Source organism: Penicillium taxi (assembly GCF_028828555.1).
Source record: "Penicillium taxi strain IBT 34144 chromosome Unknown utg000004l_segment0_segment0, whole genome shotgun sequence".
NCBI classification, from domain to species: domain Eukaryota; kingdom Fungi; phylum Ascomycota; class Eurotiomycetes; order Eurotiales; family Aspergillaceae; genus Penicillium; species Penicillium taxi.
The window spans coordinates 5175828-5199095 of record NW_026643206.1 but is presented as its reverse complement, the minus strand read 5'-3'; the positions used below and the strand labels follow the sequence as shown (position 1 = coordinate 5199095).

Genomic DNA, 23268 nt, shown 5'->3' with positions numbered 1-23268 from the left:
GACCCACTCCGCACGGACCATATTTTTCGTTGAAGGCGGTGAAAGAAAAAAAGAGAATGACTAGTATGTTCATTCAAGCCTCTCATCAACATCGTTTACAATGACAACTGAAAATATGGGCGTCCCTCAACACAGCTTCGATTTGTTGGAAGAACGCCGCCTTGAACTTGAAGACAACATTCTCCAGCTACAGAAATCCCTCTATTACTGGCGCACGTGGGAGGCAGAGTACGACGAACTACGCGAAGAAATCAGCGATTTACACGACTATGCGACTATCCAAGATATCGCAACAGTTGGTAAGGAATTCGGTGGATCCCTTGTTGACGCCAAGGAAGTGAAGGAAATTCTTGAATACAAGGGCGCGCCGCGATCTCGAGTACAGATCGTGAACCTTCTTGGACGACGGATCGACTATGTGAAGCAGAATGTTGCGACCATGGAAAAGAGATTCCGGGCTGCGGAAGATGAGCTGTATGCCTTTAACGAGGACGATCAGGCTCGGATCATAGAGGGTACGAGTTTTCCGATGCGCGAGATCCTGGAGGAGCTGGATGAGGATGGCGAGGTTATCTCTAGTACTATTAAGACTCCTGGAGAGCAGGCACCTGAGCTTTTGGAACTTCTGAAGAAGGCTGGCGTTGATGATATTCCGGATACTACGGAAGCTGCTACGAGTGATATTAAGCCTGCCGCTGCAGTGCCCGAAGTGAAAGATGATACGCCTGATGTTGCTACCCACCCCGAACCACAGACGAATCAAACAACGAATGAACAAGCGCCTACCTCTAACACAATCGTTTCGCCAATTGTAGTGGAGCCAGATCTTGACCAACCCGTATCTTTGGTCACAGATGATGAACGCAGTCAAGAACCAGTCACCAATGCCGAGGAGACTGTCTATGAAGCAGCATTACGCCGAGAAATGTTCCAGTACGGTATCAATGAGATTGGTGCGATCGTCGCAGAGTTGGAACTGGATGAAGACGGCAGCGAATTCTCTGTTGAGGATGAGACAGATGAAGAAGATGATGACTTTGGTCGTTCGCACGTGGTGCTCTCTGATGAGTACATTCAGCAGATGCGGGAATTGGAAGCTAAACTTAATGCTCGCGGCATGTCAAACATGGGCAAGGATACACAGACATTTCCAGAGGAAGTCCGTCAAGAAATCGAGACTTCTGCGGCGGCGGAAACCAGTGAGCCTGTCGAAACTGCCCCAGACTCTATCAATGGAAAGAAGGCCAAGAAACGAGTGGCCTTTGCGGACGATCTTGATATCGCACCTACCACCGAGAGCCCCGCGGTAGCTGAAACTAAGATGCTACCACCTCAAGCACAGGTGCAGGTTCTCTTGGAGTCTATTGTCGAACGTACAGACCAGAAGCCAGAGATCCAAGGACCTTCAACTGTCGCTCCCAAGAAGGTCTCTCGGTTCAAGAGTGCCCGTTCTTCAGAAATCAGTGCGAAGCCAACCGGTGGGCCCTCCACCGAAGCAGCAGTCAAGCCAAGTAAGGTTTCCGAGACTGTCACTGTGCGAAAACTAATCAACGCGGTTCCATCTGCAACTCCTCCTGCTCTCTTCCCGGCGACTCCCAATGAGCCCAAGCCGTTCTCAACCCCTATCACTGAAAACTTTGAAGATGAAAACCCTTCTGTTGCTCATCCTCCTGAAGGAATGACACTGGCAGACAATCTCGTCGAACGAGAGTTCGCTCCAGGGGCCGCCAGAGCCCCTGAGCCCAACGAGCTAGACCCGGAAATTCACCGTCGTGAAATTGCCAGCGAATTTTACCAAATTCGCAACCGGATGATCAAAAATAAAGGCGGCTTTGTCAACGACGATGAGGCCGAAATGGTCCCCATCGATATCGAAGATAAGCCGCGCGTTAGCAAGTTCAAAGCTGCCCGGATGGGATAGCTTCTGATTACATTTACCAGTCCAATCAACTCATGTAACATCAGCCAGCCATGTAAAATTCAACAATCCTGACTACGATCACCCATTCACTAATCTTTCACTAATTGTAGGCTTTGAATTACTTTACATACCTTCCATCCACAGGAATTCTACAACATTATAACACTTCGGTACTATAATGTTTGACATGGGTACACCCTTCTCTCTCCCCTGAGAGATACGTTGGTGTCACTCATCAGAAAGAATTCCAAAATCAAAACAAGAGGAATCTCTGATTTCATCACCATCAGTTTTTTACGCTACCCTACTGAACTGGGCGATTTGTATGTATTGTGCTAGTTGGTCCTTCGGGATCTTCGAGTACTTGCAATCAGGTTTTCTGGCGACGTTGGGCTTGCTAACGGGCCGATTCTATGGAGATGCAATTTATTTTCAGTCCTCTACATATTTATTATCTCGGTAGCTAGCTCTTTCTTCCATCAGGCTGTATAGTAACCGTCACCTGTTCATTATAGCTTTCACTTCGCCCAAACTATCATATCACTATCCACTCTGGACTCTGCCCGGCCCGCTATATCCCATGTTTCACAAACTAATCGACCAAGGCTAATTGGCTGAATAACGCGTATCGTCGTCTTTGTGGCCCTGTCGGGTCCGGTCGTGTCATTAATAGTATTAAATCGACAGCTATTCCCGCCTAAGCAGAGTAGATCACTCCTCGACCTTAGCGCACTAAAAGAACCACCCTTCCTTATTTCTGCCGTTGGGCTTTCTTTTGTTTCGTGGGACTATACCATCCCATTTTCTACTTACAAAGTGACTTCACCTCTTGTCTACATAAAACAGCAGCCTGGCCTTCTATATTTTCTCCGTGTGAAACGCCATTTCAGTACTGGGCCGTATCATCCCCGAAGAAGTTGTTGTTGCAGCTACGCGACCTTTGACTTTGACTGAAATCGATATAGCTCTGGAGATCAAATTGAGTTCATCATCTTACGATTATTTAGACCTCCAAGGCCATAAGAGAAGACACTGAATACATAACGCATGCGGGTTGTTCGTTACCATAGTCGACCCACGTTTCCACCTTATTCATCAGAAAACGAAGGCGTTTCTACTCCTATAGGCAGGTGAAAATTGGACATTGGGAATATGGAAAACATCTGACATCTGGCCCATTTGAAGGTGTGTATAGCTCATCTCCATCTTGAAGATTTTCGGAGTGTGTACCATTAGAAAGACCACAAAATGTAACAAAATATGGAAGACTTCCTAGACTACTCTTCCTGTCCAGGAGGTAATCTTACTGCGTATTTTATTTGATTGGTCTATCAAATTTTATCTCAGGATGTAAGCTCCTAGGAAGCACTTCATTTAGCCCAGGCATTAGACGAATTTACACCATGATTTCCAATTTTCCTTCGTGCTTGATCAGAGGAACTATTCTTCATGATATAAGGGAGCGTGAATGACAAGTGACCTCGCTAATAAGAGTAAAAAGATCTTAATACTACTATCAGCAATTTAATGTACGCTAATGGTTAAAAAATAACTATATGAGCTTCACGATTCAAAAATTTACATCCATGGATCATGTTACACATCGGAAACACTTGATTTATAGAGTAGTTATGTTCGACTCAGAGAGACAGAAAAACTCCATACCATATACGTATACTGTATCGCATCAGTCTGCTACCAAGGGCACGCATCAAGTATCAACCTCCAGTAGATTATCAAGCTTGAATTCTACTTCCCGCCCTTGAGCCTCTAGCTCTAGATATCCAGGCGTACTCTGCTCTATAATGCGCACCCATAGGTCTAGATTTCCGTAGCCTTCATAGAGGAACTTGTTGCTCCGCCGGGTTTACTCTAAGAGCTCAAGAATTGAAAGATCCATGTCTAAAGGCTCGTTATACTGAGGCGAGGTATAGTGCGGATCTCGCTAAGTGTATTTTGCGCGGGCGTAGCGGAGTCAAACAGCTCCGGAATATGGCAGCGGGGGGCCTCATCTAAGTCGAAGGGATGTTGCCCGCCCCATTCCTATTGGTGAATGTATAGTAGGATCAGGAATTTTATGAGGTGGACGTAATCATGGGGGCGGGAATGGTGTTAGACATAGGAAGCGCTTATCAGATCTCGGAGCTAGCTGTGAGAACACTGAGGCTGGGTAGAGCTGAGGCGCTTATTAAGGCATGACCATGATAGGACTATAACTATATGCTAGTTAACTTTCTAAATTTCAAATTTCAAGTTAAAGAAGTGAGAGAGACTATCGAAATTGGTTATACGGACCTCACGGAACTCCTGGCCGGGGGTGGCCTATTTCTCAACTAAAGCTCGCCGTTGACGTAGCCCATCTTCAGGAGTTGAGGTTGGCGTAGATTCTTCCTATAGGGACCGTCAATGCCACATCGTTATATAAGTGTAGCTCCATAGATTCCCTACCAGTACGAATAGTAACCATCCCTTTGCCTCTTCCGCGAGCTCTGTCCGGGATAAATCTGTTGGATGTAGGCGGATCTCGGGAATGCCATTTTGGAGTGTTCAAGGAGGTTGGCCGCAAAACATCAGAGGAGCTATCGTGCAGAATCACAGATTGCTCACTGTTGGGTAGAGCGTGGATGAGGCAGCGTCCAGGGTGGTTATCCGGCGGGCAGCATTTTTATTTGTGTCCAGGTGGAGAGAATCAACTTTCAACAATTCAATCTCCGATTAAATTTTCAATTCCTAGATACCTAATGGGCTTGTTCAAGTGCCTCCTTAAACCTCTCACCCAAACAAGGAGTAAGCAGAAGCTTTTGAAACGGATCCAAGCGTCCAGAGACACATCCATTTTCCCAAGCATTTGAAAACGATCCATATACAACAATATCCGATTCCGCTCGATGTGATTCACTCAGCCACGACGCATATGAACTTGCATCCCACAGTTCAGCTGCTGCTGTGAATGGAAGCATACTCATGAGAGGAACTTCAGTGCAGTATCCAACCTTAAGAGCAGAGTAGAAATTTCCAACAATAGCCGAAAGAATGACAGTTCTTCGAATACTTTCCACAAAGATCCATTCCGGCCATGTTGTGCTTGGCTCTAGTTCATCTATACGGACATGTAATTGCATCGTCCATGTACTCAGTGTAGGAAGATTCTGTTCTGCAATTGACCGCTGTCTGATATCACCGTCAAAAAGCTGAATAATCAGGAAAAGCATCAGTGCTTGTGTTGCGGCGAGTAGATCTTGCAAAGAGTCAAGTTGGAGGTCTCTTTGCATTAATCTATCGGCTTTTGACTCCACTATCCGTAATATCATATTTTCCGTTTCTGGCGTCTTTGTACAATATGATGCTGATGCAGTGAAGGCATCTTGGATGGCATCAGGGAGATATGAGTCATACAGACGAGCATGGATAAACGGAGTTCGTCGATGCTGAGCAAACATCTGAGGAAAGCTCCTGATGCTGCGTAGAAGCTCTCTCATAGACCAATTGTCCAAGACGATAACTTCAGGGCATGAGCGGAAAGGCCGTAAGGTTGGAAGTGTTAGCAGGGTAGGGCTGATGGTGAGCCACGAGTCGGAGCTCTCGCTTTCAAACAACGATGGATTTAATGCATCAGAAGATAGTGTTGTTTCGTCATAGTCAAAAATGAAGCTAAGAGACTCCGATCCTGTGTGGTTGGTAATTATTTGGGGTTCGTTGGCTGGGACCGCCTTGTTGACGTATTGACATTGAACCCCGCGATTAAGGCATCGGGAGCATTGCGGAGTTTGACGATTGCAACGCCGCTTGCCCTCGGCACACGCAATGCATGATTTCTGTCTTGAGCGGAGAGCTGGAGGCATGTTGATGTTTACGTTAGAGGTAGTTCTGGTAGAAGGGTTCAATGAACTCCGCAGAGACTCCGCAAATTCCGCTGTCAGCTTTCGGCTCCCAAATGGGAAGTATAGAGACCAATATCCGCAAGTCCGCAATTATTTTCTCGTCTAAGCATTCTTACCCAGATAATTAAAATTGACTGATTTAAATTGGGCTCCAACTAAAGATCATAGAAATATAAAAGACCCATGAATTTTATCTCTGAATTATATTATTTGGGTATTAATCCATTCAATGACCAGCTGGATATCTAGAAAAATATTCGCCCTTGAGATTAGATTTTGATCATGGCCATCACCGAGCTGGTCTTCCCAAAATTCAAGACCGACGAAGAGTCAGTCGAAACACTCAAACGAGACGGTCCCAAGATCAGAAAGAGCGTCTTCAAACATACCCCGGGTTTCGTCAATGCATATAGCGGCCGCATAGTTCACGAAGACGAAACTGACGTGCGAACGGACAGCAAGCCAATTGAAATCCTCGGTATGTTACCATAATGACAAACCTCAAAAGACTATCCCAGGCTAGCGTGTACTGACACGGCTTCAAATAGAATGGGTTGATGAGGCCTCCTTTCATACCTTTGTGAACTCCGAGCGACTCGCTGCCTTTCAAGCCTCTATGAAGTCTCTGGCAGTAGGTCCTCCAACGCTTCAGCTATTTGAAACGACTCACAGCCCAGATGAGGTGGCTACCATGTCTGTCGTTGAAATTATCCGAGTGAGCGTTGTGGATACCGATGATGCCTCGACTGTGCAGAAGACCTGGAAAGACATTGCCCATATCCTCGCTGATAGATATGAGGGGAAAGGCTTTGTTTCATATGGAAAGAGCTTGAATCTTGCCAACGAAGCGACTGTGGGAATTATAGGATGGGCGAGCCTTGATGTAAGTTTGGCACTTGAGAATGGATGTAGTGACAAGCTGCTGATATATAACAGGATCGTGCCGCCATATCACAAGACATAGAGCTCGCCCAGGAGCTCAAATCTCTCCGGCTCTTTGGAAAATTGTCGCAAATCATCGTCGAAGTCTCTCCAGTGGAGTTGTAGACATTCCGGTTATAAGTCAGCTCAACCTTGGAAACATCGAATCAACAAAGTACAGTTGTATAACAAGCTTAAGTAAGGTGAAATTTAATGATTTGAAATTAGTAGTTCGATCTTCACAATCTTAAGCCATAGATAATTAGAGTTGTCTGACCTCATTACAAACCACGTGATCGATATGACTATTTAAATAGTAAAGTTGAACAATATTAAGATTAAACAACTTTCAAACAATTCTCAATTCTATCACACTGGCATTCTACCCATCATGGAAGGTGTAATCGCGCGCTTCTTCTCTTCTCCTCAATACGCCGTGGCGGGCGCAAGTAACGATATTAACAAGTTTGGATACAAGAGTATGACATGCCTTAAAATGTGAAATATGTGTCGAAATTAGCTCATATCCATCCTCCAGTCCTCGCATGGTATCATGGACAATCTCTATCAGTGACACCAATCAATCCACGGGCTGCACAGATCTCTCTTCCCTCGAAGGTGTATACTACTGTTCCGTCGCCAGCCGGACTACCTTCGCCCACTGATACTTCATTGTCGGTAGTGACGCCCCCACCAGTAACCCTACAAATTCTACAGGAGGCGCATAGGGTTGGAATCACTGCAGTATGGCTACAGCCCGGTACATTTGACGACGATGTCTTGGCATTTGCGCATAGTAACTTTGAGACGGTGATTGCGGGTGATGGAGGGGAGGGTGATGAGGGATGGTGCGTACTTGTTGATGGGGAGGATGGGCTGGATGTTGCGAGGAACAAATATGGATCAACTGTCTAGATCGACTGCCAAGAACCTCCCAGCAAAGTAGATCTTAAAGAATGAAGAAGAAAATACCAATGAAAGAAACAAGAATTGGAGTTCATATAGTATCAAACGTGAGGGGACGAGACGAAAAGGGTTTTTTACCCAGGCGGACATGTTCATTTACTTATTGGTGGAGCAAAATGAGGCCAAGTATATTTTGTATATTTTGAAAATGCTCATAGTAAAACAGATGCACAGAATCCACGTGCTGTAAATTGAAACAATATTGTACACGATGCGAAGACACAAATCACAGCTTACCTCCGGTAATCTGCTCACCCAGCTTCTTCACACGGTCCTGAATAACGTCCCAGCGAGCAGTCTCGCTCTTCTTGGTCATATTGACGATGCTCTGCACGGTAGGCGGGTTGCCCAGGTTCCAAATGTTCTCACCATTCTGATAGTCGTTGCGCCAGGCTTCGTTTTCGCCATCGGGGAACACTTTTTCGATCTCAGCATTGAGCTGCTCCTCGGTTGTGATGAAGGTACGGGCGTTCATGTACAGGGAATGAATATCATCCTGTAGCTGTGCCTCCTTCTCCGCTTTTTTCATCGCCAATCGCGCCTTCGAAAGAGCCAGACGTTGTTCCCGGTTCGGGTCCTGAAGAGCTGAGCCCTTTGAAGGCCGCATAGTGGCCACGACGGACGAACGGGTAAGATGCTCGTCCTCCGCCAGCGGTTGTTGGAGAATTTGCTCACGGCGGCGTTGGCTTTCGAAACTTCGGTTGTGAATTACTGCCTCAGCCTCGCGTTTTCGCTTGTATAAGTCTCGGAGACCATCCCGGAGGTTTTGTCGCCGCACGTCCGCCATCTTGAGCTTGAAGGCCTGCTTCTCGGGGTTGCTGCTCTTTGGGTTCACTGTCCGCTCGGTAGCGGGCATTGGTGTAGCGGCATCAAGGTATGCTTTGCGAGGCTTGTCGGCGCGACGGGCTGGGAATAGCTCACGAGGCACAGGAAGTGTACCCTTGACGCGGGGTTTCCCGGGGTTAGTGGGCTGCACTGTGCGTGGCACTTCAATGAAGTGAGGTGATTCGGGCCCAACTCGAAGACTTGGAGAGGTCGCGAAGCCGCGGACCTGCACTCGGGCAGTCCGGCTGTTGCGGAAGGCAGACATTCTGCAACAGTTGACCCCGTTCAGTCTGGTGAGAAATTGACTTCAATGAGGGCAATAGACAAGGAATGGGATGAATATATCAATGGAAGGGCGTATCGGCCAGGTAGACCGCAATTAACATCCAAAAGGAGATCCGCAAAAGTAGCTGGTTCGGAGAAGAGAACTTGCTCGATTTTCCCTTGGTCCGTGCACGTGGTTTCTCTTGGCGCTCTATACATTGAACTGAACAAGTATTTAAATAGCAACGACTCACTTAGAAGTAAACTAGCCTGATGAATTGATATTTTGGTGGACCATTTAAAATTATAAGTTGATTTTACATACTTAAAATAAGACCTTAAATACATGTACAATGTAGCAAGCAAACTGATCTCAAAAACACTAGTTATCCATGCTCAGCGTCCAGATTCCTTCCATATACTTGTGGCTTTATTAAATCTGTCAGAGCTTGGGATGGATTTAATAGTATTTCAATCATTTGATTCATTGATTCGAAGGTTGTACTTTGATAAGGAAAAGTCCTCATTCGAAAGAAGATGGGCGGTGAGTTTATTTCTAGTCACCTGACATGACTATTAGGCTTTCACGCTTTTCTGCCACAAAAATCAGGTGACTAAGCACCCGACCAAGCACTGCCCTTTTTTTTTTTTTTTTCCTCCTTCTTTGCTTCGCTCTCTGCCATTCCTTGTGTTTGGTCCTGCCCACGAAAATTTCTCTGAAGGCCAAATTACATTTTTCTAAACAATCTACCATTGGAATTATCCAGCCATGGGTACCGGAAAGAAGGAGGCCACACGTAAAGTGCGGCAGGGGAAGACTGACGATGGCATGCAAAATGTCAGAACCAAAGGTGAAAACTTTTATCGGTACGTACAAACCCTCCAGTCAATACAATTAGGAGGCCAAGCTTGCTGACATTATATTCAGTGATGCGAAGAAGATTAAGCACTTGAATATGTTCAAGGATGGCAAAGCTCGTCGCAACGCCCAAGGAAAGGTCACTATCGCTGCCTCTTTCCAATCTCGTGAAGCCCCTGTAGCTCGTATCGAACCAAACCGTAAATGGTTCGGTAACACTCGGGTTATTTCACAGGAGGCACTCACATCCTTCCGTGAGGCTGTCGCTGAGCGTGCTGCGGACCCTTACCAGGTTCTGCTGAAAACAAACAAGCTGCCAATGAGCTTGATCCGTGACCAAAGTGATACTGTGAACGGACTCAAACAACATCAGGCCAAGATGGCTATTGAGAACAACCCCTTCGGTGATACTTTCGGCCCCAAAGCTCAAAGAAAGCGTGTTAAGCTAGGTGTCACTTCTCTGGAAGATCTTGCTGGCGAAACCGTCAAGCTGCACGACTCTTATATTGAGAAAAATGATCAAGGTGTCCATGCCGATGGAACTCCCATTGTGGCCAGTGATGTTGGTCATGTCGAAGATGTCAACCTCCCTACCAACCGGGAGTCTGTTTTCTCCAAGGGCCAGAGCAAGCGTATTTGGAACGAGCTTTACAAGGTTATTGACTCCTCCGATGTCGTGATTCATGTTTTGGATGCTCGTGATCCTATCGGTACTCGATGCCGAAGTGTTGAGAAGTATATTCGCGAGGAAGCCCCTCACAAGCATTTGGTTTTTGTGTTGAACAAGTGCGATCTTGTTCCAACCGGTGTTGCTGTAAGTTTGCCTCATACCCATATTACTTCTATCCACCTGCCCCCTTGTCATTTTGTCTCTTTGCTTTTGTTTTTTGCTTTCGTTCTGTTTTGGCCTTTGTGCCGTTCCATCGCTAAGTCAAGGCTTCTTCCTGCGACTCATGTCGTAAATTTCTCTCAATGGATTCTAGTCTGTTACAGCTTTGGTAGATTAACGCTGTCCCGCACCGAACTTCTTTCTGAATCTAGGTTGACTGGTCTTCGTCTTGAGGGCTTGTCGCAAGGGACAGACGTGTTTTGTTTTTGAGTTGAGCTCTGCTTCTGCCTTTTTGGTGGCATCGTAGCAGATCTCTTAGTAACATCCCACACATTCCTGTTTTCAAACATCATCTTGTTTGTTTGTTGACCACTTACTAACATGCAATACTTCTTCAGGCCTCATGGGTTCGTCGTCTGTCAAAGGACTACCCCACTCTTGCAATGCATGCTTCTATTACCAACTCCTTCGGCAAGGGATCTTTGATCACCCTTCTTCGCCAGTTCTCCTCTCTGCACTCTGATCGCAAGCAGATTTCTGTGGGTCTGATTGGTTACCCCAACACGGGCAAATCTTCTATCATCAACACTCTCCGGGCCAAGAAGGTGTGCACTGTTGCACCCATCCCTGGTGAGACCAAGGTGTGGCAATACGTCACTTTGATGAAGAGAATCTACCTCATCGACTGCCCTGGTGTGGTTCCACCCAACCAGAACGACACCGAGACAGACATCCTGCTTCGTGGTGTTTGCCGTGTTGAGAATGTTGATAACCCTGAGCAGTATATCCCTGCTGTTATGCGTCGTGTGCAGCCCCGTCACTTGGAGCGCACATATGGTATTAAGGAGCCCACCGATGCCATTGATTTCCTGAGTCGACTCGCCCGTAAGGGTGGCCGGCTTATCAAGGGTGGTGAACCTGATTTGGACGGCGTTGCCAAAATGGTCATCAATGACTTCCTGCGCGGCAAGATTCCTTGGTTCACTGTTCCTCCTAAGATTGGTGATGCCGAGGAAGAGAAGACCGAAAAGATCGAAGGCCGTGAAGGCCGTCTCGGAGAGATGGGCAAGAAGCGTAAGATCGATGAGACCGCAGAGGGCGCCGATGAAGAGGAAGAAGAGTCAGAGTCTGAATCCAAGCCTGGAGATGAACAATTTGAAGGACTTGAGGATGACTCCGACGACGATGGTTCCATCGCAAACCTGGAGATTAGCGACGTGGAGAGTGGCGAGGAGGACTGAAGGCTCGGTTTGATACATCATCAAACCAAATCCTTCACTACTCTCATCTCTAGATGAAATGCATTGGCTATTGACATAGTAGACCATACATGCACAACCAGCTAACTCGTGCGCCTCAGTGGAAGCCTTTGAGAAGAACATGGTCATATACCGGTACCACCTAAGCTCTGCTTCAATGTGACAAACGGTGCCATGCCAATGCGCTGACGATCTCATGATCCCCACAGCTGTATTCAGCCCAGCTCCTTATGAGCTCGGTCTGCCAGCTTAGCAGCCCTTTTAGATACCCCGATTCAAAAATGAATCAAATAAAAGTTTATTTTTTTAATATTTTGAGCCCGACACCGTAACCTAGAATGCAATTGGTTAGTTTTTTAGCTATTTCTTGACAGGTGGGGTTGACCTCTCCACCGCCCTAGGCAGAATAGGATACATTCGTCATCCCATTGCCTTATCCTCACGCATAAGACTGATCACGAATTTTATTGATACGATCATCCAGTCATGTCGGACGACATGTCTATGATTCCTTACAACGCAGGGCACCTGGATGTTGTTCTGTAGGTAGGCCCTCTGCCTCTTATTTTGTTGTTTCCATATTTAAACGCTAACCGTCACATCCTACAGTCGGCACAATGACTCCGTGGTGGTGTTCGATCATGACTCCCAGCAGCTAGTCCTTCGAAATACTTCCGACTCTGATTTCGATGCCGATGTCATAGACGAAAACTTTGAACCGGCAAACTGCCCGCTATGCCACCAACCTGTGCGAAAAAACAGAGGTCGCCATCACAGCAATGAAACTGACTTAGACGGGGAATTCGTTAACCCCAACTACTTTCGTATGCTCAAGAACAGTCTCCCAAGCTCTACATCCTCACCTCCCAGCCCTTCTTCTCCACGGCGTATACTCCCTCAAGCTGCATATGCCCGAACTCCAAGTTCCGAATCGCTTCCTCGATCAGCACATGCCCAAGGAATTTCCTCGGCAGCGTTCAGCCAGGGCTATTTCAAGAAATTCTTTGTTGAGGAAAGGATTTTAGGAAAAGGGGGGGAAAGGAGTGGTCTTGCTTGTCAAACACATGCTGGATGGGGTTTCCCTCGGTCACTATGCCTGCAAACGAGTGCCTGTCGGTGATGATCACGAATGGCTAGAGAAGGTACTCGGTGAAGTCCAGCTACTGCAACACCTTTCACACCAGAATTTGGTATCTTACCGTCATGTGTGGCTCGAAAATGCCAAGCTTAGCCTATTTGGACCCAGTGTGCCATGTGCATTCATTTTGCAGCAGTACTGCAATGCTGGTGATCTTCATGAGTATATCTGTGGTGCTGTACCGACTACTACTACTACTACTGCACAAGAACTTAAGGAGCGTCGTCGCCGTAAATCGAGAGGAGAGCAGGAAGTTAAAGAGCCGTTTGGCATTCGCACGCTCCAATTGGATGAAATTTACTCGTTTTTTCGAGACATCACCTCTGGGCTGCGACATCTGCATATCAATGGGTACATCCATCGAGACCTGAAGCCGAACAACTGTCTTCTTCACATGACCGGCGACGGTATCCGTGTCTTGGTGAGCGACTTTGGCGAAGTCCAATCTCAAGATGCAATTCGCAAATCAACTGGCGCAACAGGAACAATTTCCTACTGTGCTCCAGAGGTTCTTCAACAAGATTATCCAGGTGGCCCATTTGGAAATTTCACATTCAAATCTGACATATTCTCATTGGGAATGATCCTTTATTTTCTTTGTTTTGGAGGACTACCGTATGTCCATGCCAACGTCATCAACGAAGAAAAAGAAGATTTAGATCAGCTGCGTGAGGAGATCACCCGATGGGCTGGATTTAAAAATGCGCGGTCACTACGGCCCGATCTCCCGCAGAAGCTATACACCTTTCTAGAGCGACTTCTCTCGGTAAATCCCGGTCCTAGACCGACAGCAGATGAGGTGCTGAACGGCATCCAGGTCAGCCCCAATTCTGCTGACAACTTTCGCTTCAGAGCCAGTTCCGCGGGCCCTGATTTGCCAAGTGGTGGTCTATTCCAGCCTTTGAAAAAGACTGAACGCACTCTCTCTCCACGCAAGAACTTGAATCGTGCGCATCGTAGCCCACATCGTAACTCAGGCGCTTTCAAAGACATAGAATATGACTCCGAGTTTATTGATTCAAAGGATGGCGCCCCTCCTCATCCAGAACCAATCTTCGAAGTCGAAGAGAGATCTACTCCAAAAGATAGAGATCTTGTCGTTCGCCCGGCATATACTGCCCCGCCGACCACCTCGCCGATCGGACCAAGCCTTCTTGACACTCAACCCCTACCTCCCCCACAGCAACTCCTCCCTCCCCCCACCTAGCCGTTTCCCAATACTTGATATCATGAGGTCACATGTACTACCTTTCTCAGGGCTCCAGATGTCCTTGTTCCTGATCAAGATGGGTTCTATCCTTCACCCCTGCTCGCCACTGGCGACGAATCCTTGGGTTCTTTATCCCTTACTTCTCTTGGCAGTTGTGACCCTACGATCTTTTGACTTCCGAGTGCAAGCTCTGACCATATTTTTTCATCTATTAATCGTGTTTCTAGGCATGCGCTTAGGCTTCCTTTGTGCTTGGCATAGAACCTCGGCGATCATACTATGATGACTCTATTTCTCCATCACGTCTTCCCTATGTAAATGCCTGTTACGATACAATGATGATACCTCTGCGAAAATGAATCCAACTTCTCCCATATTTAGCTTCAACCTTGGAAAGTGAATCAAGTTAAAGGGCTTGGAGGAGAAATCCAAACTGACCATGTATGGAGATGACAGCACATGAACCACGCTCTCAAGCTACTAACTGCACACACTTAGGCAGCTAAGGCATACCCGTGGACTCCGTTTCCAACTATATGATCGGCGTTATTCTCAATATTCTCCATCAACTGGGTACTTAATGACGTCAATTATGAACTAGGCAGTATACCGATCAACGCGATCAACACTAGGTCCAGTTTAACTTTAGTATTGGTACTGCTTGACGTGGAGTTTACTAGCGGGATATGCCACTGAATAGTACTTTCCAGTTTGGGGGATCTTGGAATGTTACCATCTTTGCCATCACCACCTATTAGTCAGTCAGATTTTGAGAAATATGTCTGTGGCATGCTAACTGCCGCTGAGGTGACAGGTCATAGCCCATTGATCAATTCAGATTCAAGACCTTGGTTCAGATGATTGTCAATTGATCTATCAATGCAGATAGAGAACAGATGTTCCACTTCATCGAATGACATGACATATGTAGACACGCGTCCCGACAGATCATGACTAAGCCTGCTTCACAACTCCGTAGTTAACTAGTTATTCAACATTTATTTAGATCTTGACTATTTTATTAAACTTTTGCACTTCCATGAATTATCTTTAATATTCTTAAATATCGATCATCACTAGATGCGTCATTCCAGTTTTTATTCTTGGGCAAATCGCCTGGGTCAGACCAAATGAATATAAATAGCAGGCAATATCGTTGGTCACCCCCATTCTCCATCGACTCCACCAAGAATTGAAGAATTGTTTTATGGCTTCACACCATCCGGCCAATCCTTTGATATTCTGACTGGCTAAGACTTAAAATTTCTGTGGACCCTTACTAATGGACATCGTACCCTCATGCCCCGTGGAAGGCTGTGTGCATCCCTCTTTTTCGTTGCACAGTCCACATACATCGATGTGATATCTACCACATTGGTATTAACTCCACTACTTCTCAGGATCACAGGGAAGAAGGAGCGGAGCTTTGGGATCTACCAGGGATCAAGGGCCTGGTCTAGCCCTTTGGAAATTCTGATCAAGTGTGTAGGTAGTACTATGTTTGAGTAGTGATACTATTATAGGATCATTCTGGAAGCATTGGCTCGTACGGATGGATTTTCAGGGCATATCCTTTCAACCAAAGTCTACTGGTACCAGTACCTTTCTTCCAAGGTTGGTTTCCTGTCAATCATTACTTATCCAAATTTCGGAATAGGATGTACCACAGGAACAAGTCTCATTTCCGTTCGATCTTCGCGTAGATATCCGTACTTGCATGTGTAGAGAGTCCCGTGGAAACCAGAAATAGTCGGAGAGTCGTTGATCCAGACCAGTATGGAGACCATACGCATGGCCATCCCAAGATTATGATAGGGCTATAACTATCCACTGTGGCCTCAACGGTATCCATTGACAGCCAGCTCCGCTGCATTGCGTGGAGCCACGATGAAATCGTCTCCACACCACAAGGATCAGATCTTATTCCAAGATGACGTCTCCTCTGTTGATGCGGATAACTGTTCGGCTGGTTCGGACCCAATGATGAGCGGCCATACTCAATTCTCAAGGGCTGAAAAGACTTTTATTTTTATTTTTATTTTCTAATTTATTCTTTTTTCTTTCTTTTTCTTACCGGAAGCGTAGATGGCCTTGGCAATTGTTGGCTGATAGTTATAGTCCGTACCTTGATTCGTAATTATGTGGCTCCCATCCACCGCTTCTTATAAGTATTTCGTCTTGTTCCTCTGACCAGAGGAAAAGAAAGACTAAGCATTGCTTTCTTTCTTTAATAAGCTTCATTTTCTCTCTTTAATAAGCTTCATTTTCTTGCGCTTGCTTTTCATAATGAAGAGCACTTATGTCCTCGCAGCTTTTGCTGCTGGCACCAATGCTCTCGTTGGTCGTAGCGAGAGCTGCTGCTTCCACATCACTGCCTCTGGAGACCTCTCAGGAACCCTGGGCCAGTTGGATGACGGCCAGGTTCGACTCGGTGATGACAGTCTTTCTGCTTCTCAATTCTGCATTAACTCTGCCGGTTATATCACTGATGGTGCCGGCCGTGGCTGCGTGATCACCGGTAAGTAATTAGTCTCTCGTCAATACCAAATGGACTCCAAAGTAGCTGACATAGCATGTAGCCGAGACTACCCAGTTTCAATGTGACCAGGGTAGCACTGGAACTCCTGGCTTCTCGATCTCATCATCGGGTGAGATTGAATTTAGCGGCTCAGAGGACTTCATTGCCTGTGAAACTGGCGAGAGAGGCGGCCGGAACATCTACACTACCAACAGCACATCCGTTACCATGTGCAAGAACGTGGAGTTGACGGCTGATTCGTGCGCTGCATCCGGTTTTGGTGCTAGCTCCAGTGCGGTTCCTTCATCTTCTGCCAGTGCTGCTGCTTGGTCTTCGACTCCTGGTTACAGTTACAGCAGCGTTGTTTCTTGGTCTGCTGCCCCGGCCCCTAGCTCTGTCAGTTCCGCTGTTTCTTGGTCTGCTGCCCCGGCCCCTAGCTCTGTCAGTTCCGTTGTTTCTTGGTCTGCTGCCCCGGCCCCTAGCTCTGTCAGTCCCGTTGTTTCGTGGGCTCCAGCTCCCTCTGTCTCTTCTGGCCCTGCTTCTGACTCTGGATCTGGATCTGGATTCCCTGGCTGGGGCTCCAGTGCTTCGGCTCCCGCCTGTGCACCGGTCACTGTGACCATCACAGTTAATGAGTGCTCCCCTAGTAGCGTTGCTCCCTTTTTCGCCCCTAGCGCTAGCTATGGTTCAGGCTCGCAACCCTCTGCTTATCCTTCTAGTGGCTCTGATTCTGGCTCTGGCCCAGGATGGCAACCATCTGCTTCTTCCGGCAGTGGCTCTTACCCCTCAGACTCTTGGGCTGCTCCCTCTGCTAGCGGTTCCGGCAGTGGCTCTTACCCCTCAGACTCTTGGACTGCTCCCTCTGCTAGCGGTTCTGGCAGTGGCTCTTACCCCTCGGACTCTTGGGCTGCTCCCTCTGCTAGCGGTTCTGGCAGTGGCTCTTACCCCTCAGACTCTTGGGCTGCTCCCTCTGCTAGCGGTTCCGACAGTGGCTCTTACCCCTCAGACTCTTGGACTGCTCCCTCTGCTAGCGGTTCTGGCAGTGGCTCTTACCCCTCGGACTCTTGGGCTGCTCCCTCTGCTAGCGGTTCCGGCAGTGGCTCTTACCCCTCAAACTCTTGGACTGCTTCTGCTAGTGGTTCCGGCTCTGGCTCCAGCTCTCAGCCATCTGCTTCCACTGGCAGTGGCTCCTACCCATCGGACTCTTACAGTGCCTCTACTCCCTCGGGAATTCCCTCTGGCAGCCCAAACTACCAGCCTTCCGGCACCTATAGTGCCCCTGAATACTCCAGCGCCAGTGCCCAGCCCACCAGCGCCAACATCGCTCCCTCCAGCGCCCCTGCCAGTTCCACCATCGTCCCTTCTTCTACCACCTCTTCATCCTCAGCGAGTAGCTGCGCGACCACTCTGTCTAGCACCTATGAAGGCAACTATCAGTACCCTCACCTGATAATCCCGATCAACTCCTCTTCGCCTGATACTGCCGCAGGAACTCAGTACTTCGGTACTGTCAGCTCGACCGTCTCGACCATCTTCAACTTTGACATTCCAGAATCTGACGAGGGTAAGACTTGTAGTTTGCTGTTCATGTTCCCCCTGAAGGAGGACCTCGAGACTTCCAGTTATACCTTCAGCGGTGATGGAAAGATCGACTTCTCCAAGCTGTCTGCTGTTTCCACCCAGGCAACCACATACAATACGAGCCCGTCGGTCGCAGAGGACCTCGGTGAGATTACTATCTCCGAGGGCAACACATACGTTGTGTCCACCTTCTCATGCCCAGCTGGCGACGCTATCGCCTTTGAGATGAAGTCGGTTGGTAGCACCAACCTCCATTGGTTCGAAGACTGGAACCCATCTCCGTAAGTAAAATTTTCGTTTGATAATCCGCAACCATTCACTAACCATTTATTTTAGCCTGGGTCTGTTCATCACAACCTGCTGAATTCGTAGCCCATAATCTCAGAATATCCTGTAAAACAGCTGGACGATATTGCATCATGTCGGTGGTTATAGTCATTTAACTCGGGCGGCCTGTACAGTATTGCCTTATTCTTCTGATGTATTAATATCATTTTTATTTCTTTTGTAACGAGTGGGAGTTGAGTAGAGCAGTCAAAACGATGATGCCTAATCACTGTAGTAATCAGTGGAAGTCCCGCTCAGGGGGAAAACCATTTGCAGATCAAGTCAAGAATGATCGGCGTCCACAATCGTGCGAAGGACGTGCACTTTAGCGCTCTTCTTTCACTGAAGCTGGACTGGACGAGTCGAGTTCTTGAAATCACGAAGTTTACCTGGCGATGAAACGAACTTGGAAAACCTTATCTCACTCTGTCTGATACTTTGTCTCTTCTGCCTAATCTATTTTTCTTCTTCTTCTTCTTCTTGTTCATCTCTCTCTCTTTCCCCTCTCATTGACTGTTCGAAGACACCGATGAGGAAGTATGGAGGTTCCTAGTAAACTACCCTTTACAAAGCGAAAGCTTCGGCCGCGTGTTGTGATCTCGTGCGTTATCGCCTCTTCTGGACCCTTGATTGATCTCCCAGTCTGACCATAATCAGCTATATCTTCGACTATGTGATCCTGATGTGAGTCTGAGTCCAGCCCTTCTATCGTCAAGCTCCCTCAACTGCAGTCCTACAGTCCAACTGACAATCTCGAATCAGCGCCTGCATCGCCGGATTTTGGATCCTCGATTCCCTCGAACCCTACCACCAACACTTCTCCCTTCGCAATATATCCATCCAATATCCCTATGCCGTGAAAGAGCGAATTACCATCGAAGAAGCCCTATTAATTTCTGGCGTTTTCCCCCTTGTCCTCATCATCGTGTACACACTTTTCATCGATGGTCTCTTCTCACATCACAAACATGACGCGGCTTCTGGAAAGCGTAAGCTGCGTGGTCCCTGGCGGTGGAAGGATCGTCTGTGGGAGATGAACTGTGGTATATTGGGCCTATTGCTCTCTCAGGGAGTCGCGTTTCTTATTACACAGGTGCTGAAAACTGCGTGCGGTAAGCCGAGACCGGACCTGATTGACCGGTGTCAGCCGCGCATTGGAAGTGAGGATATCTTGCCGTATGGATTGTCAAACTCGACGATTTGTACTGGGGATGCAAAATTGATCAAGGACGGGTTTCGATCGTGGCCGTCTGGTACGTTGCGTCTTGATACTTGCGCGCTCTGGGAACATCTTGCTAACTTTTGCTGCTACAGGTCACAGTAGTTGTGAGTTCATAATTGGCCTTTCGCTTCCATATATGTTTGGAAACGATCAAACTGATTCTCTATTCTAATTTTCAACAGCCTCATTCGCCGGTCTTTTCTATACTTCCCTATGGCTGGGTGGAAAATTTCACGTCATGGACAGCCGAGGCGAGAGCTGGAAGACTCTGCTGATCGTGGTGCCTACCCTTGCAGCAGCATTGATTGCCGTGTCCCGCATTATGGACGCAAGACATCACCCATTTGATGTTATCACCGGCAGTCTACTCGGCGTCGTCTGTGCCATTGTCTCCTACCACCAATACTTCCCTCCTCTCTCTGAAGCCTGGCGCAAAGGTCGCGCATACCCAATTCGTACTTGGGGTACAGAGCCAGCCGGATTCACGACGTTGAATGATAGTAGCTCCGCGATTCATAATTCTGAGGTGGAGCGATTAGAGCCTTCCCCCAATGAATCTGTCACAAGGTCGAGACATGGCAGTTCTGGCAACCCATATGTCCGCCGCGCACATGATCATAGCCCCGACGGCAATTGGTCTTCCAGCGAGGACGATGTTGGAGACGCGTTCGAAATGCAGCAGGGGTACACGACGGCGCGCAATCCTGCCATGAACCAGTATCCACCTTACAACGCCGACACTACCTATCATCCCCAGGCTCCTGCTCCTGTGGGGGCCACCACATACCAAGGTCGGACATTAACCGATAATCCTGCACCTGTGGTCTAATGGTAATTCAGCGACTTTTAACTTTATTTTTATTATTAGAATTAGTATTATTTTGATGCGCTGATTTCGATTCCAACAGCGGCGTGAATGAACTGATGTGTACTTTCCATGGATAGGAAACCTGGAAATATCTAGGAAACAAACGTTGACAAGAATGATATCGTTACATCTGAATTGGTTTTATGCATCAACAGAGTCCCTGCATCTGAAGATCTCCAACTATTTAAATAGAAATGCCGAATCTACTAATTGGCCCAACAGCCAATCAGCTTCACTAAATTAACTCCACTCTATACATGGTTGCCCCTCCAACATGGACACTCTAGGACAAAGATCAACAATCACATTATAGTTAACTAGTCATAGTATTAGAAGTGAACAGGTTTGGCCCCTACTGATCATCCTTTGCTAAAAAATTGTCAACCAATTCTAAAACAGCGACTCGTGGCGCGTTTGACTGGTTGCCCCAGCCACCTACAATCTGTGTTGTGACTCGTCCAGCCCCCTCAGCCGGCGCAAGATGACGGTACCGGCATATCTTGCAACGCAAATCTTTGTCTATTTCTTTTTCTTTTTAAACTCATATTGATTTCCTCCTGCATCTCTGTGCAGGGTCACGGCTGTAAACTTACTTATTCTTGTTTCCCCACGTGATGCTGTAGCTGAAATCAAGCAGTATCTCAACTTCCGTTACTTCGTCTACTCTGTACCGTATCTGGTCCTGTTGGCAATTACTCCTCACATTCTTGCGATCGAGCCCGATTCCCTCTTTTGAACCCTCCACAACTAAATATCCGCCACCATGATCGGCAGTCTATTCTTCATCTTGAACCGCATGGCGGAGATCTTTTTCCTGATTCCCATCATTGGCATGCTGGTACGTTATTTCCCGCATACCAGAACGTGCCAGTCGCACATGGATTTACTAAACCGCTTCGGCATCACACAGGCTTACTTTGTCAATGGCTTCGTTAAAGACAACATGATCACACCCGCCTACATCCTTGTACTATTCATAGTCAGTGTAGTAGCCGTCTTCTGGGCCCTTGATACCCTCATTCGCTACTCATCAACTAAGCGCTCAGCCATCTTCGTCGCCTTCGTGGACTTGTGTTTCATGGGCGGATTCATCGCTGGAGTCTACGAGCTCGGATTCATCGCAAATGCAAACTGCGCAAACTGGTCTGGCGGCATCTACTGGACCTCCCTCGGCCCATTTGGCGAGTACGGCCAGAGAATCGACAACAACCTGCACCTAGAAATCAACAAGACATGCGCAATGCTGAAGGCCTCGTTTGCTCTTGGCATTATGGAAATTGTCTTCTTCTTCTTCACTGCGCTGTTGGCTCTATTTTTGCATTCGCGTCATCAGCGCGATGTTGTTGTTAAGGAAACTGTCGTCCGGAGACGCAGCCATAGCAGCCATCACGGCCGTGGTCGTGGTCACTCTGCAAGCTCGCACCATACTCGTCACCGTAGCTCTAGCCGGCGGCCGAGCTATGTTTGAGGATATGCTTGGCTGATTGATGTTCACTTCTTTTTTTTTCTGATTCTCTTTTTATGAACTCTATGATTTATATGCAATGGAACGATCTTGCATGTTGGATGGATTAATGCCATACTGAATATTTGATTTGATTTGGCGACTGGATGAAAATGTGGAGATCGAGTCGGTCTCTGGGGAACTGATTGATGTCTTCCTTCTAGGCAGCTTATGTAGTGTATCCAAATTATGATATTATACTTCTAACGTTATACAAGAAACGGAGCTTTCCGACCTCTAGTTAGACCTCTCTTGGCTGACTAACCTAGGTATAACTTAGTCGGCGTTAATTCATGGATACTTAGGTAGTACATGGAATACTCCTATCCGTATTGAGGTTTTGCTTTGCCCAGATATTCCAATGTTTCAATCATCTATCCAAAAGAGTAAGCATTCCATATTTCGGTATCCCCTAAACGGCTATAGAATTTACTTACTGTATCCTCGGTTTGATCTGTTTCCCAAATTTTGCCTTGACACCCCTAATGAACTTATCCTCCATCAACTTCTGGATAATAGGCTGATTATTATGGTCTTCAAATGCCTGACGCCCAGCATACTGCTCGAAGAAGTAGAAGATATGAGGCTCATCCTCATCTCTTGTCAGACAGTAATATACTGAGCCAGGCTCAGACTGTGCGAGACGGGTTGTTTCGGTATAGACTTCTTCTAGGGCATCTGCGTGTTCGGGATAGGCCCAGACAGTGCCATATATGCAGAACTCGTCTTCTGGAAGTGGAGGTAGTTCAGTGAGGAACTCTTCTGGAGTGGGGTCGGGCATTTTAGAAATTTAGATAGATTCGTGACTTTAATTTGAGAGTTGTGGCAAAGTTGACGATAACTTATAAAGGGAGTTCCAAGGTTCAGGAGGAAGTAGATGGATTGAGTATGCTTTTCAAGCTTAAATGGCTTATTTCAACCACCTAATACCCCTTCCTCACTTTATGATACATTATGACTCATTATGACCCACTCCAACTAGTTACCAGTCTAAGATATTTGACTTACTTTCAAGGTAATATAGTTGGTTTCCTCTCACTTTCTTCTTCCGTTGAAGTGCTTAGTGCTTGCTTTTTGTACCCAGGTAAAACTAAGAGTTTAACACGGATCAGTGAGCATAAATTTCATTATAATCCAATGTCGCTTTCACATGATCATTTAACTATGTCAGCCTG

General features: G+C 47.0%; 11 protein-coding genes across 11 annotated transcripts; 8 read left to right on the top strand and 3 right to left on the bottom strand.

The window, feature by feature from the left end:
- Window positions 1-100: 100 nt before the first annotated feature.
- Window positions 101-1921, top strand: N7495_006808 (prefoldin-like protein; the record flags this gene model as incomplete). The annotated part of the gene is made up of 1 exon (XM_057209459.1): window positions 101-1921. One exon carries the CDS (start codon window positions 101-103, stop codon window positions 1919-1921), a length of 1821 nt encoding a protein of 606 aa, XP_057063233.1.
- Window positions 1922-4659: 2738 nt separating this feature from the next.
- N7495_006807 (Zn(II)2Cys6 transcription factor domain-containing protein) lies at window positions 4660-5763 on the bottom strand (the record flags this gene model as incomplete). Its single annotated transcript, XM_057209458.1, has 1 exon — window positions 4660-5763. The coding sequence occupies one exon, from the start codon at window positions 5761-5763 to the stop codon at window positions 4660-4662; it is 1104 nt and encodes a 367-aa protein (XP_057063232.1).
- Window positions 5764-6084: 321 nt separating this feature from the next.
- On the top strand, window positions 6085-6849 carry N7495_006806 (uncharacterized protein; the record flags this gene model as incomplete). The annotated part of the gene is made up of 3 exons (XM_057209457.1): window positions 6085-6280; window positions 6351-6685; window positions 6739-6849. 3 exons carry the CDS (start codon window positions 6085-6087, stop codon window positions 6847-6849), a joined length of 642 nt encoding a protein of 213 aa, XP_057063231.1.
- Window positions 6850-7114: 265 nt separating this feature from the next.
- On the top strand, window positions 7115-7638 carry N7495_006805 (CoA-binding protein; the record flags this gene model as incomplete). The annotated part of the gene is made up of 2 exons (XM_057209456.1): window positions 7115-7202; window positions 7262-7638. The coding sequence occupies 2 exons, from the start codon at window positions 7115-7117 to the stop codon at window positions 7636-7638; spliced, it is 465 nt and encodes a 154-aa protein (XP_057063230.1).
- Window positions 7639-7915: 277 nt separating this feature from the next.
- Window positions 7916-8779, bottom strand: N7495_006804 (uncharacterized protein; the record flags this gene model as incomplete). The annotated part of the gene is made up of 1 exon (XM_057209455.1): window positions 7916-8779. One exon carries the CDS (start codon window positions 8777-8779, stop codon window positions 7916-7918), a length of 864 nt encoding a protein of 287 aa, XP_057063229.1.
- Window positions 8780-9547: 768 nt separating this feature from the next.
- N7495_006803 (putative GTPase NOG2) lies at window positions 9548-11707 on the top strand (the record flags this gene model as incomplete). Its single annotated transcript, XM_057209454.1, has 3 exons — window positions 9548-9645; window positions 9707-10451; window positions 10865-11707. 3 exons carry the CDS (start codon window positions 9548-9550, stop codon window positions 11705-11707), a joined length of 1686 nt encoding a protein of 561 aa, XP_057063228.1.
- Window positions 11708-12211: 504 nt separating this feature from the next.
- On the top strand, window positions 12212-14070 carry N7495_006802 (protein kinase IKS1; the record flags this gene model as incomplete). The annotated part of the gene is given in 3 exon segments (XM_057209453.1): window positions 12212-12267; window positions 12335-12731; window positions 12751-14070. The coding sequence occupies 3 exon segments, from the start codon at window positions 12212-12214 to the stop codon at window positions 14068-14070; spliced, it is 1773 nt and encodes a 590-aa protein (XP_057063227.1).
- A 2262-nt stretch (window positions 14071-16332) lies between these two features.
- On the top strand, window positions 16333-18536 carry N7495_006801 (putative GPI anchored cell wall protein; the record flags this gene model as incomplete). Its single annotated transcript, XM_057209452.1, has 3 exons — window positions 16333-16591; window positions 16653-18453; window positions 18509-18536. Coding segments are annotated over 3 exons (2088 nt in total), but the record flags the coding sequence as incomplete, so codon positions are not given.
- A 502-nt stretch (window positions 18537-19038) lies between these two features.
- On the top strand, window positions 19039-20550 carry N7495_006800 (phosphatase PAP2 family protein; the record flags this gene model as incomplete). The annotated part of the gene is made up of 5 exons (XM_057209451.1): window positions 19039-19100; window positions 19157-19183; window positions 19262-19752; window positions 19814-19825; window positions 19904-20550. The coding sequence occupies 5 exons, from the start codon at window positions 19039-19041 to the stop codon at window positions 20548-20550; spliced, it is 1239 nt and encodes a 412-aa protein (XP_057063225.1).
- An 802-nt stretch (window positions 20551-21352) lies between these two features.
- N7495_006799 (uncharacterized protein) lies at window positions 21353-22057 on the top strand (the record flags this gene model as incomplete). The annotated part of the gene is made up of 1 exon (XM_057209450.1): window positions 21353-22057. One exon carries the CDS (start codon window positions 21353-21355, stop codon window positions 22055-22057), a length of 705 nt encoding a protein of 234 aa, XP_057063224.1.
- A 469-nt stretch (window positions 22058-22526) lies between these two features.
- Window positions 22527-22874, bottom strand: N7495_006798 (putative quinol monooxygenase; the record flags this gene model as incomplete). Its single annotated transcript, XM_057209449.1, has 1 exon — window positions 22527-22874. One exon carries the CDS (start codon window positions 22872-22874, stop codon window positions 22527-22529), a length of 348 nt encoding a protein of 115 aa, XP_057063223.1.
- Window positions 22875-23268: the final 394 nt, after the last annotated feature.